At 41.4% G+C, this 15367-nt stretch overlaps 1 protein-coding gene across 1 annotated transcript; it reads right to left on the bottom strand.

Annotated features, from left to right (window-relative positions):
• Positions 1-4053: 4053 nt before the first annotated feature.
• Positions 4054-10791, bottom strand: LOC144325271 (vomeronasal type-2 receptor 26-like). The gene is made up of 4 exons (XM_077918010.1): positions 9979-10791; positions 7955-8182; positions 5560-5686; positions 4054-4955 (listed from the first exon to the last, which is right to left on the bottom strand). The coding sequence occupies exons 1-4, from the start codon at positions 10789-10791 to the stop codon at positions 4054-4056; spliced, it is 2070 nt and encodes a 689-aa protein (XP_077774136.1).
• Between the last annotated feature and the right edge of the window lie 4576 nt (positions 10792-15367).

Below are 15367 nucleotides of genomic sequence, written 5' to 3'. Positions count from 1 at the left end.
ACCTAAGACGTTTGCCATACACCAGGAGGTATCAGAGCTAAGTCCCCCAATGACTCCTATGACATTTTTCTGGATGCCACACCTGTAGTTGGGAACAAAGTGATGTGATTTAAAGAGCAGGTCCAGAGTGTTTTGGTAGGTCATCTTTGAATCATAATAGCTGTCATAGATGTGGAAGCCGAGAGAGACATTGGGCAACATCCTGGGATTCTCGTTGATCTCATCAACAGCAAACACCAGGGCCAGGATTTGCTGGTAGAACTTTGTCACTATCCTGCAAATGGAGTGAGAGTGGGAAAATTAAACATAATCTAGATATGAGAGTTTCACCTCCTGCCTAAAACGAGAGGACAAAGCCAGAATAGTTTGTTTATTTATTTATTTAGGCAATAGAATAATCAATCAATGAATCAATCTTTATTACGGTCCAGGGACCCAACAAATCATTACAAATCAATACACAATTCATACAGCCTGCCCGTATGGGCCAGTCTTGACAGACTCTAGGGTTGTGCGCTCATCTCACTCTATAGGCCGGGAGCCAGCGCTGTCCGCAGACACTTCCGGGTCACGTGGCCAGCGTGACAAGCTGCATCTGGCGAGCCAGCGCAGCACACGGAACGCTGTTTACCTTCCCGCTGGAGCGGTCCCTATTTATCTACTTGCACCCGAAGGTGCTTTCGAACTGCTAGGTTGGCAGGCGCTGGGACCGAATGACGGGAGCGCACCCCGCCGTGGGGATTCGAACCGCCGACCTTTCGATCGGCAAGCCCTAGGCGCTGAGGCTTTAACCCACAGCGCCACCCGCGTCCCTCTCATACAGCCTACCTCCAGGTTAATCAAGCATTTTGTTTAGAATATAGGGCTCATTTGTTCTTGCAACCACCGATAAAAACTTTGCCACTGCTAACGTTCTAGCATTTGTCCGGTCTTCCAGTACGAACCTGACATAGTGAGCCTCTGATTTTCCCGGGAATAATACTGTGTCATTAAAAAAGCTGTTGCACTTTTCTTCGATATCTTCAGCAACCCATGTTTGTTTTCACCAGCTTGAAAATTTGGGTATCGCCCAAGCCAAGGTGTTCCTACATCTGAAAATTTAATAAAGTTCTGACCAATTTTAATGCCATAACACATTGTCACGACTCATTATTCCACCTGGTGTCGTCTGGGGTTGGGGAGTCTCCACCTGGGCACGCAAAAGCTGTTGCATTTTTCTTCGATATCTTCCGCAACCCATGTTTGTTTTCACCGCATTGAAAATTTGGGTATCACCAACAAAGTTGAGTACACTTTTGGCTATATGTTTCTCTGTGTTTTTATGCCATCTCTTTTCACTTTCTCCTTTTTCTGTCTCTCTTTACAGAATTGGATTTTTAAAAAAGCTTAATGTTCATAGCCTATGTGCAGAGAGATTTCTAATAAAATCTCTCCACGTTCAAAAAATAAAGTGGAAGAGATTCCCCCGCAATCAATAAAAATTATTTTCAGTCAGAAACAGCTTATAAGCAATAGATAAAATAATATTAATTACCGGTTACTTACAGTGGGGTATCAGTGAAGACCTGGGAAGGGTGTTTCTTGAAGGATAATTTGGGGACTATGTAAAAGATATGAGATGCCATTGCACCAATGACCAGGTCACCTGGCTCATGCCACTCGTGTGGAACATGAACAGGATGATTTGTTGTGCATTTAACACTTTGTACTTGGGACACTATATTGGGGAGCAGCAGGAGCAGCAGGAGCAACATCCTGATGGCAAATACACTTGTGTGCATGGACTCCCCTGCTTCTCTCAACAGTATAATTCCTCTCCTCCACCTGACCTGAACAAGACAAATTGGGTGGCAGCTGACTCTGTCTATTTGGCACTTTAAATGACATGTATCCACCTTATTGTCAACTTGAACACTGTCACAACAGAATGCCTTGGATACCAAATAAGATGCAGTGGTTTGATATGAAAGAGGGAAACTGATAACTGATAAGTAACAGAGCCCAGCCTGGTTGTCTATGGAGCACAGAGGAGGTTATAATCATTTCAGGCTTGCTTGTTGATTCTCCCCCCCCCCTGTGACATCTGGAGGACCAGCCAGGTGGATTGATTATTGTAATTTTAATAATGATAGGGGAGAGAATCACCTGTGCAGTATTTTTTGATTCTATGGCTCATCAGCAGTAGAGGAACTGCTAAAATATTACTATTATTATTTTTAAAAATATATTTTTCATTGATTTCCCAATATTGTTCCAATACCAGCCTCATTATAACAATACCAATTTTATTTAATTAATGCAATTATGAATGACAATTATTCAAATGTCAAATTATATGATTTAATTAAACTGCCCCCCTTGCATGCTAGATCTGATGGCTTCATGTTTTACATTATTTCTGTGTTCCACTGTGTTAATAATTTCCATTACATTCCATGCAAATAAAATAATCCCTTACAGAACAGCTACAGTCTTGTGTTTCTATTTGTGTTGGAATATTAGGTAATGTATATAAAGTTTTAAGTGAGGAACTCTAACTGTATCCCTTATTCTTTCCTGCATGTTAGGTTTACCCCATGATCTTTTCCCATCCGTATATGGTGCTATATCCTTCATTCCTACAGCTGTTGATGGTTCCCATTATGCCCTGGGAGAAGCAGTTATCCCACTGTTTCCAAAAGTCACTGCAACGTTTTGTCTTGTGATTCGGCTTCCAGTAAAAAAGCAGTGTTCACCATTTTTTCCAGGCTAGGAAGAATGATCTGAATCCAGACTGCAGATAGTTAATCCAAAAGCATCTATTACTGCAGCTGGTGGACAGGAAGCCAGATCTGCCAATGTAATTATATTTGTAACATCACAAAATCATAGGCAAGGAATGAACCTACAAGGCCATCTAGTTCACTCCTTGCTATGGCAGAATATCTAGAGTTGTGCTGGCTCCATCCTTTCCCTGCTTCCTAATCTGGGAGATCCTTCATTCTCCCACTTATGTAACACTGATCAGACATGGTTTGCCATCGCCCTAATTGATTTGTGGCAGCAATTCTGGAGAGCATTCAAACCTTATCAAGATGTGGGGACCCTGGATAATAGCATCAATAGACCTTAGAAACACATCTGTATTCTCTGACACCATTTGGCATGCTTGAAATATTCTCTGCCACAACTCTTTCAGTCTGGTTAGAAGTGTAGTTCAGAAGACTAAAAGTCTTGTCCTATTAGAGATAGTAATATCCAATGTGTAGAGAGAGATAAAGATTGTAGAGCCCTCAACTATTTCACAATGTGTGTTCCTTCTGGTACCCTGTGTTGTCTTCAACATGAATATGCAGATTACTTGAAACAATTGATGAGACTTTTTATTAATAATCAAGCACTCATATATGTACAACATCCATAGACTGAACGTAACCCTTTCTAAATTGAAAGTCTGACAGTTTTGCTATTAAGAATCTATTTGATTCAAAGGTACAGTAATACATGACAGGGATGTATAGAGTGTTAGGGGAGGGGTAGTAACTATAGTGAGGAACAAGTCATCCTCCTTCTGGTGTAGTTTGTCTACCTCTGATCCCCCGCCCCCTGCAACCCAGGAAACAGATTCACTGGCAGCCTACACCAGGCGAGTGTAGCCAATGGATCTCAAACCTTCAGCGAGTTAGGGAATTTCTCAGCATGCAAAGACAGGATATAGCAGATTGAGTGGATGAGAGCAAAAGAGGTCCAATGCTCAACAAGGTTTCTACTGAAAGGGCTGCAGAAGGAAATGAGGGGCAGATGGGTCTCGTCAACATAGGAAGGGAGCCCATCTAGAAGAAGGAAACTTTGAACTTAAACCAAAACTGCTTTACAGCTGTACTCATTCGTGAAAAAGGCTTTGGGAGTAAAACCTGAAATAAAATCTGTACCCATTGCCTTTGGGAAACTTTGGCAGACAAAAAAGTTAAGAAGCAAACTCTACAAAGATCCAGAGTAGGGACCCGGAAATTTATACCTTCTAGCAAGTCCATGTAGCCTCAGATCCAACAGAACCACAAATTTTTCTGTCATTTATAACTTCCTTTGTGTTAGCTGCTCTCTGTTGTTCAGGTCAGGCCTCACCACAATAATGTAGCATTTAGGGGGGAAAATGCAAGCCAGTAACCCAGCACCAGAAGCAAAAATGGAGAAGATCTCCACAGCCACCATGTATTTTCCTCTGGTGCTCAGGTAGGTTGGAATGAAGGAGAGCCAAACACTGCAGAAGACCAGCATGCTGAAGGTGATGAACTTGGCTTCGTTGAAAGTGTCAGGCAACTTCCTGGCCAAGAAGGCCACCGTGAAGCTGACTATAGCAAGGAAGCCCATGTAGCCCAAAACACAATAGAACATGGAGACTGACCCTTCATTGCAAAGAAATATGATTTCTTCAGGCATTGAGTGCATGTCCACATCTGGGAATGGGGGAGAGGTTGCCAGCCAGAGGACACAGATCCCAACTTGAAGAAGGGAGCAGGAAAAGACAATGGAATAAGCCAGTTCTTTGCCTACCCATTTCCTCATATTGGATCCTGGTTTGGTAGCCATGAATGCCAAAACCACCAATATGGTTTTGGCTAAGATGCTGGAGAGGGCTATAGAGAAGACAATGCCAAAAGCAGTTTGTCGGAGTAGGCAAGTCACCTTATTAGGTTTTCCAATAAACAACAAAGAAGAGAGGAAACACAAGAGGAGGGAGATAAGGAGACCATAGGTGAGGCTTCGGTTGTTGGCTTTGACTATGGCTGTATCACGATGCTTAATGAAGATGCCAAGCACCAAAATTGTGATCAGAGAGAATAGAAGCACAGAGGAAGTTGAAACAATGGCCAAGGTTTCATCAAAGGCTAGGAAATTTGGAGTCTTGGGAATGCATAGATCCTGGCCACTGTTTGAGTATTGATCTGCTGGGCAACTGATACATGTTTCCATGTCTGAAAACAAACAAACAGTGTGTGACAATTTGAAGTAACCACAACTAATCTTAAGAATTTTCTCATCATTAGTCCATCTAGCATAGTGTTTTCTATCTGAAAATGTTTCTGAACTTCCAGCCCAAATGCCTTCCCTCTTGATGCATCAACAATAAATTTCATGTATGAAATCTGAATTTTTTACATGAAGGACATCTGTTTTTATTGCCCTCCTTACTTTTTCTTAGAACCACATATACTGCACAGCAAAAGGAGAAATACATTACAGCTGAAATCTTTGAAGCCCAGAAAGGTGAGTTTGATTTAATTTTCACCCTCTCATGAAACAACCTAAGTCTTAGAGGAGAAAACACCACTTCTATTCCCCCCTAACTTTACAGAAGTTGGAGGTGAAATATATTGCCTACAATTTAAATATTTGTCTTCAAGCCATTTGAAATATAAGGTTACATTGAAGTTATCTATAAAAAATGAGATCAACACATCAATTTGCTTTAAACCTGTCCTTCTCCAGTGGTTTAATAACCACGGAATTGCCAGTGAGCCCAGACCTTACTAAAATAAATTGCATTGTTTGGTATTGTCTTAAGATGACATTGTCCACCTTTCTCATTTGAGATCATTCCTTCTGGACATGGATCACAATCATAGCAGCAAAACTTCTTCCCCTCCTTCTTTTTCTTCCCGTATCCAGAATGGCAGATGTCATTACATACAGAAGGGGGTGGCACCTATCCAAAGAGGTAGGAAGAGATAAATGTTTTAGGGGATTTATCTAATCTCCAAGATCAGGTGATTTAACAGTAAATAGAAGGACTAATAGTGTGAAATATATCATCCATATGTGCAGAGGTGTGGTAAAGAGCTGCTCCTCTAAGCATTATACAAACTCAACAAGACTTCAATATTCATACCTAGACCATCCACCTTTTGAGCTGCACCAGAATTCAGTCTACTCTCACCTCACAACCTAACTGCATTTTCTTTAAGGCTTTTATTGTAGTGACTCAAGGAGATGGCAACTAAACGTACCCCATTACAGTGGTTCTGTTCCTACCTGCAAGGTCACTCTGAGAAACTAGTACTAGGGAACCACTCCATGGCTTTTGGGCTTTGGGGTCCCATTAGGACCCATTCTGTCTTTTATACTATTTATTTATTTTATACTATTTAAACAACTATTTGACTTTTAGAAGACATCTGAAGGCAGCCCTGTTTAGGGAAGTTTTAAATGTTTGATGTTTTATCAATTTATTATTATTATCATTATTAACACTTTGTTGGGAGCTGCCCAGAGTGGCTTGGGAAACCCAGCCTGATGGGCGGGGTACTACTACTACTACTACTACTACTACTACTACTACTACTACTATTACTAATTTATCATATGTATGAAACTCTTCAGAATAATATTCTAGGATCTGGCACATGGTGTCATCTGTATGTTGATGAATTGTAGCTCCATCTCTCCATTCCATTGGATAGCGAGGAGGTGGTGAAGTTGCTGGACAGGTGTCTGGAGAAAGTCATGGATTGTATGGGGGCAGACTCTTTATCAGAAAGAAATGCTTTGGGTGGGTATTTCCTATGCCTGACCTCTTCTGGGAGTGGTTGCAGTCTCTCTGAAGCCAGAAGTTCTTAAGTCTGGGAACACTCCTTGATTCTAACTCACTCCCTTAAAGGGAGTGAAAGGCGGGATATCAAATCCAAACTCTTCTTCTTCTTCTTCTTCTCTACTAAAGTCTTAAGTGGCTTCTGTGGCTAGAAGGGCTTGCACCCACCGTAGACCTATTCACCAGCTACAGACCCTGAAATTGTTGTTGTTGTTTAGTCGTTTAGTCGTGTCCGACTCTTCGTGACCCCATGGACCAGAGCACGCCAGACACCTCTGTCCTCCACTACCTCCCGCAGTTTGGTCAAACTCATGCGGGTAACCTCGAAAACACTATCCAACCATCTCGTCCTCTGTCGCCCCCTTCTCCTTGTGCCCTCCATCTTTCCCAGCATCAGTGTCTTCTCCAGGGAGTCTTCTCTTCTCATGAGGTGGCCAAAGTACTGGAGCCTCAGCTTTACGACCTGTCCTTCCAGTGAGCACTCAGGGCTGATTTCCTTAAGAATGAATGTGTTTGATCTTCTTGCAGTCCATGGGACTCTCAAGAGTCTTTTCCAGCACCATAATTCAAAAGCATCAATTCTTCGGCGATCAACCTTCTTTATGGTCCAGCTCTCACTTCCATACATCACTACTGGGAAAACCATGGCTTTAACTATACGGACCTTTGTTGGCAAGGTGACGTCTCTACTTCTCAAGATGCTGTCTAGGCCTGTCATTGCCCTTCTTCCAAGAAGCAGGCGTCTTTTAATTTAATTTAATTTAATTTAAAACCCTGAAATTAGCATCATACAAACTCACTAGATGTACGGACCCTGAAATTAGCATCATACAAACTCAATCACATTATAATATTCCTTCTCAGCCCAAACAACGATATAGCTAGCTTAGTCTTCAGTCTAATGCCACTAACTGGAGATTTGCCTCAGGGATTCCACAAACAAGAATGTTGGCCAACGCTGGACTCTCTGATAGTCATTCTTCTTTCTTAGTGTGAGATTTCTTTTGTGCCTCTTGCTTTTTTGGGGGGGTATTTTGGCTCATTCTTTAATTTACTGTTAGATCTTACAGTATTTCCTATAGGACAACATTTTCTCCTAGATGGTTTATAGGCATAAAATAAAAATAAAGGGAATTTCAGTCTGACATGCAGTATCTTATCATGTACACAGTCGAACAGGCAGGGCCTCAGAAGCTGAAGGTGCAAACATAGAGGAAAAGTCACTCTTTCAAACAGAGTATCTCTCTATCATAGGAGTATCCATTTTAAGCCAATATTTTCAATAGTGAATATCAAAGTTATAATATGTTAAGTTCTTTTGTTACATCCCATATTTTGGATAACCACAGATTATGGAATTTCAGGGACTGTGTTTATTTTCCATACCTTAGTGAAGCGTCTGTGCCATTTGATTCTATCGTCATTAATGGTGAGCTCTGTGCCTGGAGGGGCCTGAGGATCCAACCTTCCCACTTGGACTCTGATGTATGATCTATTTGGGAAAGTGACCATGTTTGTAATATCAAAGCCAGCTGCTAACTCTCCATATTCATTTAATGTAATTTCATCGCCAGCACTGTTGTTGAATGAGATTCTCTGCAGGAACGAATGGAGCTAAGTGGAAGGAAAAATCAAAAAGTCTATAAAGCATTCGAATAGTTTGATTAAGATTGTTGGATAGCATCCCTAGATGGAATCAAATCCTTTTCGTCTAGGAGTTAAACACTTCAGTTCACAATGGAGAGCAATATTTCAGTTGCACAATGGGGAGCAATATTTCAGTTGCACATACAGGAGGCGTGGGAAACCATGAATCATTCTTAATTCAACAGTAAAGAGCCTTCCATAAAGATATATGAAGGAGAGTTAAGTCTGTTTGCTTGGGATCAGCCTTTGTCAAGACCCAAGAAATGGAAGGAATTTGAGAAGTCAAGCAAGAGATGAGATGGGAGCTCATGTTCTCGAAACATAATATGAGAACGTCTGACTGGACCTTTCCTTAGTTTATAGAGTGGACTTGAGCATTGGTGTTAGGGACTGGCTGGATGCAGAGGATTGGTTAGAGGCACCAGCTGGGGACCCCCAAGGGACCCCCAGGGAAAGAAGGGTTAGAGCCAGGGGATTGGTGGTGGGATGACAAGGAGTGGTCAGTGGCAGAAGAGGGAGAAGAACTGGAGGAGGAGGTGTCAGAAACTGAACTGGCAATGGGGTTAAGGGAGCAGGTAGAGGCAGACAGCAATCCAGGCTCAAAGGCCAAAGAGGATGATGGAGAGAAGTGTTGGCTATTTGCAGTATAGTAACGTTGCAGAGAGAAGAGAAGACTCCCTGGAGAAGACACTGATGCTGGGAAAGATGGAGGGCACAAGGAGAAGGGGGCGACAGAGGACGAGATGGTTGGATAGTGTTTTCGAGGTCACCAGCATGAGTTTGACCAAACTGCGGGAGGTAGTGGAGGACAGAGGTGCCTGGCGTGCTCTGGTCCATGGGGTCACGAAGAGTTGGACACGACTAAACGACTAAACAACAACAACAACAACGCTGCAGAGAGCTTGCTGGGGAGACCATGCATTAAAAAGGGACCCAAAAATAACTCAAACGAGGTTTTAGTTACAAAAATGAAAACTCCTTATACACTAAATACATCAACAACAAACCAGACCCAACCACCAACCCACCCCCCAGGGTAATGGCAGAGCTAGGTCCTGCTCCTTATATACTACACCCAATTGCTGACACAGCCTAATCAACACAACTCAGCAGCACCTGCTATGTTTCACAGCTGTAAAGCTGGGTCTCGTTATTTTGCTCTGGCCCTTGCTCTGGCCCCTTAAAGACATACACATTGGGTGGAACAATGATGAACCCTTACATTTAAAGAAACCATTGGAGATGGAGAGAAGGAGGGTCTAGGGTCAGTGATCAAACAGCGTGTTCTGAGGAGTAAGTGGTGGGGCCTAGATTGGCTTTAGGGCCCTGATACCACTGGCGGTGGGCAGACAGGGAAGGATGAGGAGTTGGGGAAGGGCCTTCCAGGATGTGGCCAAGCAGCGGCAGCTCCCTGATTGACTGCTCTTCTGTTTTCTCTAGGACAGGATGAGGATCCCCACAGAAACCAATGCCTGGGGTTGGGGTCCTGGTTGTGATCCCTCAGAATTATGTGCCCGGGGCCATGGGCCCCAGGCCCCCAACCTTACACCACTGGGTAACTGGACAGGTAAGAGAGACAGGGACAATTGCGGAGGGATTTGGAGAGAAAACAGAGGGGTTTGCAGTGTGAGGAGGTGGTTGTCACAGCTTCATTGACGCTTAGTTGGTGGTAAATTTTTGCTTTATTTCTTTACTGACCATTAAATGCCAACTCACATAATAAAGCAATGCAGTGAATACAATGAGGTAGTAGGAAAATATACCTGCCAAGGTTCTGCATATTGAGGAGAGAGTCGTCCACCAGCATCTCTCCTTTTGCGGATGGTTCCAGCCAACTGCTTGGTAGTTAAGGCATGTGCCAGAGCATAGACAGCATTATAGATACTGTAGCTGTGGCCAGTCATGCTCATTTCAAAAAATGGTGCAGGGAGGCTCTCCAGCATCTCATCTCCAGTACACATGTTATCACTGAATGTTGAGAGAGTGAAATTTGAAAGTGAACAACTGAATGCATCTTCCCAGAAATCTTGGATAAAACCATCTGTGTCTGTCCAATGAGGACGTATACTCCGAAGAAAGTCTTTAAAGTTGTGGATCTCCTTGAAGTGAATTGCAAAGGATAGAGCACCATGGAAATTTCTTATATTAACAAATTTTTGAAGGCTATATAATATGAAATCAATTTGGGTAGTTATAATCCATACTGTTGCTTCACGTGAATTCTTTTGAGGAAATAGTAACTGAGAAAACTCCATTGCGCTTAAAGCAACTGACAACCATATAATAAATCTACTTTCTCCATATACAAGAACGACATTGGCGCTGCTGGTTGTGAAACTTGGTAACAAAATCTTTATGTCCATCATTTCTATTAAGTTACTGTTATAATTCATATTGAATTTAAGTCTTTCTGTGAATGCTGAACAGATTCCATTCTTGAAAAGCATTGGCTCAATTGTCTGTAAGAAACGTTCCCCAGCTTCATTAGCTGGAGTGATGAGCCCAACCCATTTCCATCTGAAATGCAGAAGTAACTGGATAATTCCCTGATACTGAAGGTCTTCATTGGGGACCATGCGGTAAAAGGAAGGGAACTTGGTCCCATAATTTATGGCTGGTTCAAATGAACCATATGAAATCTGGAAAAAGCAAAAGCCAAATGTTTCCAAGTGAAAGAAGAGATCATGATATCCCAAAATATTTGTGTATGAACACACACACACACACACACACACACACACACACACTGAATATATATCCTAAATGTACCAAATTACATAGAAAAACAGAGGTACCGTATTTTTCGCTCGATAACACGCACCCGACCATAACACGCATGTAGTTTTTAGAGGAGGAAAACAAGAAACAAAATATTCTAAACGAAACAGTGGATGTATGATTTTTGTGGTTCATGCTGTGGCCACAGACATGTGATCTGACGGTGAGTTTGGGGTAGCCCAATGCAAAAATCCTGAGGATCCATGTGGATCCATGTTTGTACCCACATTTTTGCACCACTGTGGCCCCAGGCTACAGTGGGTGCGTGATTTTTTTGGTGCAAACTGTAGCCATGGACATGCTATGTGATCTGATGGTGAATTTGGGGTGACCCAGTGCAAAAATCCTGAGGATCCATGTGGATCTGTGCTTTGTAACCATGTTTTAAGTGGGGATGGAAGGAAAAGCACTCAAGGGACAAGTAGCACGCGTGGAGTGTGTGAAGTGTGTGTGCTAATAATGCAGAAGAGGGGTATAAGGGGAGAAGGCTCCTCTCCCGCTTTGCTCCTTTAAAGCAAGCAGGCTCTGCTTCTCTCCCTCCTCCCTAGCTCATCTGGCTTAGCGAGCTGAAAAACTTTGCTGCAATTTAGCGAGCTGAGTGGGGAGGAGGGACAGAGAGCCTGCTTGCTTTAAAGGAGCCAACCGGACAGGAGCCGCTTACACTCGTGTAAGCGGCTCCTCTCCTCGCCCGCTTTGCTCCTTTAAAGAAGCAGGCACTCTGTCCCTCTCTCCTCTTCATTCAGCGGCTCTTCTCCCGCTGGAAACCACGGAGGAGGGAAGCATTCGTTCCGTAACACGCACAGACATTTCCCCTTACTTTTTAGGAGGAAAAAAAATGTGTGTTATGGAGTGAAAACTATGGTAATTTTGCTCATGGTTTCTGTAGATATTTATTGTTATTATTATGGCATCATCCCAGCTTTATACTTGTATACACTGATTGTCTCCAAGTAGAGAGGAGCATTTATCATCGCTTATGTTAATATAGTAAATGGAAGACTCAACAAAAGTCCAAAGTGAAGGTGGTTCATGTACTTTTGCTCTGTAACCTTTATAGCGTTTGAAGAGAGAGGTTGATTCTCTATCCTCTAAGAACTCTCTCAGGAAGATTTCCTGGGAAATCCTGAAGAGCTCCAAAAGATTATATATGTTATTGTTTTCTGAGCACAATAAAAATATCAGCAAAATGCAAAATAATGTACCAGCACTAGTTAAAACAACTAAAGTGAAATACAACAATGAAGCAGAATAGCACAATGCTGACACCACTATATAAATGACGCTCTGAAATGACAGATGACAAATGCCAGAACAATAGGAAGGAAACAGTGTTTTCAATTAGCCTCTGAAAGTGAACAATGTTGATTAACATCATACTTTGGGAAAGGAATATCTTGATTCTTAAGGGGAGGAACATTTTTAGTTAATGTCTTCTGAGTAATTTTTGCTTATGAATGAATGTCAACGTCATATACTGAGTAGCTCGCAGGAAGTCAGTGCAGTGCTTTCAAGATTGATGTATATGAACCAGTCTAGGTGCCTCCTTTACAAACCTGGCAGCTATATATACAGAAATCTCCTGTTTTATCTATTAAACACAATTAGCCTGTCTTATAAACATTGTTGGATATGCATATTATACCCATTTTACTTTGTTCATTTCCCCACTCCATATTTATGAATCAGTAGATTCCTACTGCAAGGACAGCATGAAATCTCTGTTTTTCAAAATCCATATTCTACCTGTGGAATCTTGAAAAGACCTAAGACGTTTGCCATGCACCAGGAGGTATCAGAGCTGAGTCCCCCAATGACTCCTACGACATTTTTCTGGATGCCACACCTGTAGTTGGGAACAAAGTGATGTGATTTAAAGAGCAGGTCCAGAGTGTTTCGGTAGGTCATCTTTGAATCATAATAGCTATCATAGATGTGGAAGCCGAGAGAGACATTGGGCAACATGCTGGGATTCTCGTTGATTTCATCAACAGCAAACACCAAGGCCAGGATTTGCTGGTAGAACTTTGTCAACACCCTGCAAATGAAGTGAGGTTTTGTTTGATGGGAAAATTAAACAGTGCACAGAATCTAGATAGGAGAGATTCATCTGCCTGCCTACAAAGAGAGGCTGAAGCCAGTAAAATTAATTTACTTATTTGGGCAATCAAGGAATACTGTGTAATTATAAAAGCTATTGCACATTTCTTCATATCTTCAGCAACCCATGTTTTTTTTGCCACCTTGAAAATTTGGGGATCATCAAAAAAGTTGAGTACCATACTTCTTGGCTATATGCTTTTCCTATTTTTAATGCCATCTCTTTTCTCTTTCTCCTACTCTCTTTTCTGTCTTTACATATTTGGTGTTTTTAAAAAGCTTATTGTTCATTTACAATATGCACATAGCCTATATGCACAGAGATTTCTAATAAAATCTCTCCACACGTTTAAAAAATAAAGTTCTAAAACTAACCCCCCAATCAATCAAAGTTATTTTAAGATACAGCATATATGGAATAATTAAAATAATATTAATTAACGGTTACTTACATTGGGGCGTCAATGAAGTCCTGGGAAGGGTGTTTCTTGAAGGAAACCTTGTGGACTATGTAATAGATATGAGATGCCATTGCACCAATGACCAGGTCACCTGGCTCATACCACTCGTGTGGAACATGAACAGGATGATTTGTTGTGCATTTAGCACTTTTTCCTTGGGACACTATATTGGGGAGCAGCAGAAGCAGCAGGAGCAACATCCTGATGGCAAATACCCTTGTGTGCATGGACTCCCCTGCTTCTCTCGACAGTATTATTCCTCTCCTCCACCTGATCTGAATAAGAGAAATTGGGTGGCAGCTGACTCTGTCAATTTGGCACTGTAAGGGACATGTATCCACCTTATTCTTAACTTGAACACTGTCACAACAGAATGCCTTGGATGCCAAATAAGATGCAGTGGTTTGATATGAAAAAGGGAAACTTATAACTGATAAGTAACAGAGCCCTGCCTAGTTGTCTATGGAGCACAGAGGAGCTTATAATCATCTCAGGCTTGCTTGTTGATTCTTTATTTACACTGTGGCATTTGGCGGTTCAGTCAGGTAGATTGATTATTATAATTTTAGTAATGATAGGGGAGAGAATCACTTGTGCAGTGTTTTTTGATTCTATGGTGCATCAGCAGTAGGGAAACTGCCAAAATATTACTATTATTATTTTTTAAATATATATTTTTATTGATTTAAAAATATTGTTCCCATAGCAACCTCATTATAACAATACCAATTTTATTTAATTAATACAATTATGAATTCCAATTATTCAAATGTCAAATTATATGATTTAATTAAATGTTTCCCCTTGCGTGCTAGATTTGATGGCTTCATTCTTCTTATTTCTGTGTTTCACTATGTTAATAATTTCCATTGCATTCCATGCACATATAATAATCTCTTAGATAACAGCTACAGTCTTGTGATTTCTGTTTGTGTTGGTATATTAGGTAATTTATAAAGTTCCAAGTGAGGAACTCTAAGTGTAATCCTTATTCTTTCCTGCGTGCTACAATTCCTCCCATGATATTTTCCTGTCCATATATGGTGCTGTATCCTTCATTCCTACAACTGTTTATGGTCCCCATCATGCCCTGGGAGAAGCGGTTATCCCACAGTTTCCAAAAGTCGCTGTATCGCTTTGTCCTGTGATTCGGCTTCCAGTAAAAAAGCAGTGTTCACCATTTTTTCCAGCCTAGGATGAATGCTCTGAATCCACACTGCAGATAGTGAATCCAAAAGCATCTATTACTGCAGCTGGTGGACAGGAAGCCAGATCTGCCAATGTATTTATATTTGTAACATCACAAAATCATAGGCAAGGCATGAACCTACAAGGTCAGCAGGATGGCTAGAGTTGAGCTGGCCCCATCCTTTCCCCACTTCCTAATTTGTTAGTACTGGGGTATCCATCACTCTCCCACCTATGTAACACTGATCAGACATGGTTTGCAATCACATTAACTGAATAGTGGCAGCAATTCGGGATAGCATCCTTGCCTTATCAAGACGTGGGGACACTGGATTATAGCATCAATAGAATAGAAGTTATTAATATTGCAGTTGTTTTACAAGGGATTATTATTTTGACCAGAATATAATAGAAATTAATAAGGTTTTGGAATGCAGAAATAAAAAAAAACATCTAGCATGTGGGGGGGCACCTAAATTATATGAATCGGTATGTGAGTGATTAGTATTAGTATTATAATTTGGTATTGTTTTAATGAGGCTATTATTGGCTGGTAATTTAAAATTAATAAAAATTATCTGAAGCCATTTGGCTTGAGATATTCTTTGCCACCACTCTTTCAAACAGG

This window comes from Podarcis muralis, chromosome 13 (assembly GCF_964188315.1).
Source record: "Podarcis muralis chromosome 13, rPodMur119.hap1.1, whole genome shotgun sequence".
Classification (NCBI taxonomy): domain Eukaryota; kingdom Metazoa; phylum Chordata; class Lepidosauria; order Squamata; family Lacertidae; genus Podarcis; species Podarcis muralis.
Note: the sequence above shows the minus strand (reverse complement) of the source record. Positions and strands in the feature narration are given on the sequence as shown.

Bases quoted from the DNA above. Each gene is read 5' to 3' on its own strand.
- LOC144325271 (XM_077918010.1), bottom strand. From the start codon at position 10,791: ATGGTCCCCAATGAAGACCTTCAGTATCAGGGAATTATCCAGTTACTT. The intron at 5,687-7,954 runs GTATGGAAAATA...CTCTTTGGATAG, and splicing joins GGCACAGACGCTTCACTAAG to GTGCCACCCCCTTCTGTATG. The intron at 4,956-5,559 runs GTGGACAATGTC...GTTTGTTTTCAG, and splicing joins AATGATCTCAAATGAGAAAG to ACATGGAAACATGTATCAGT.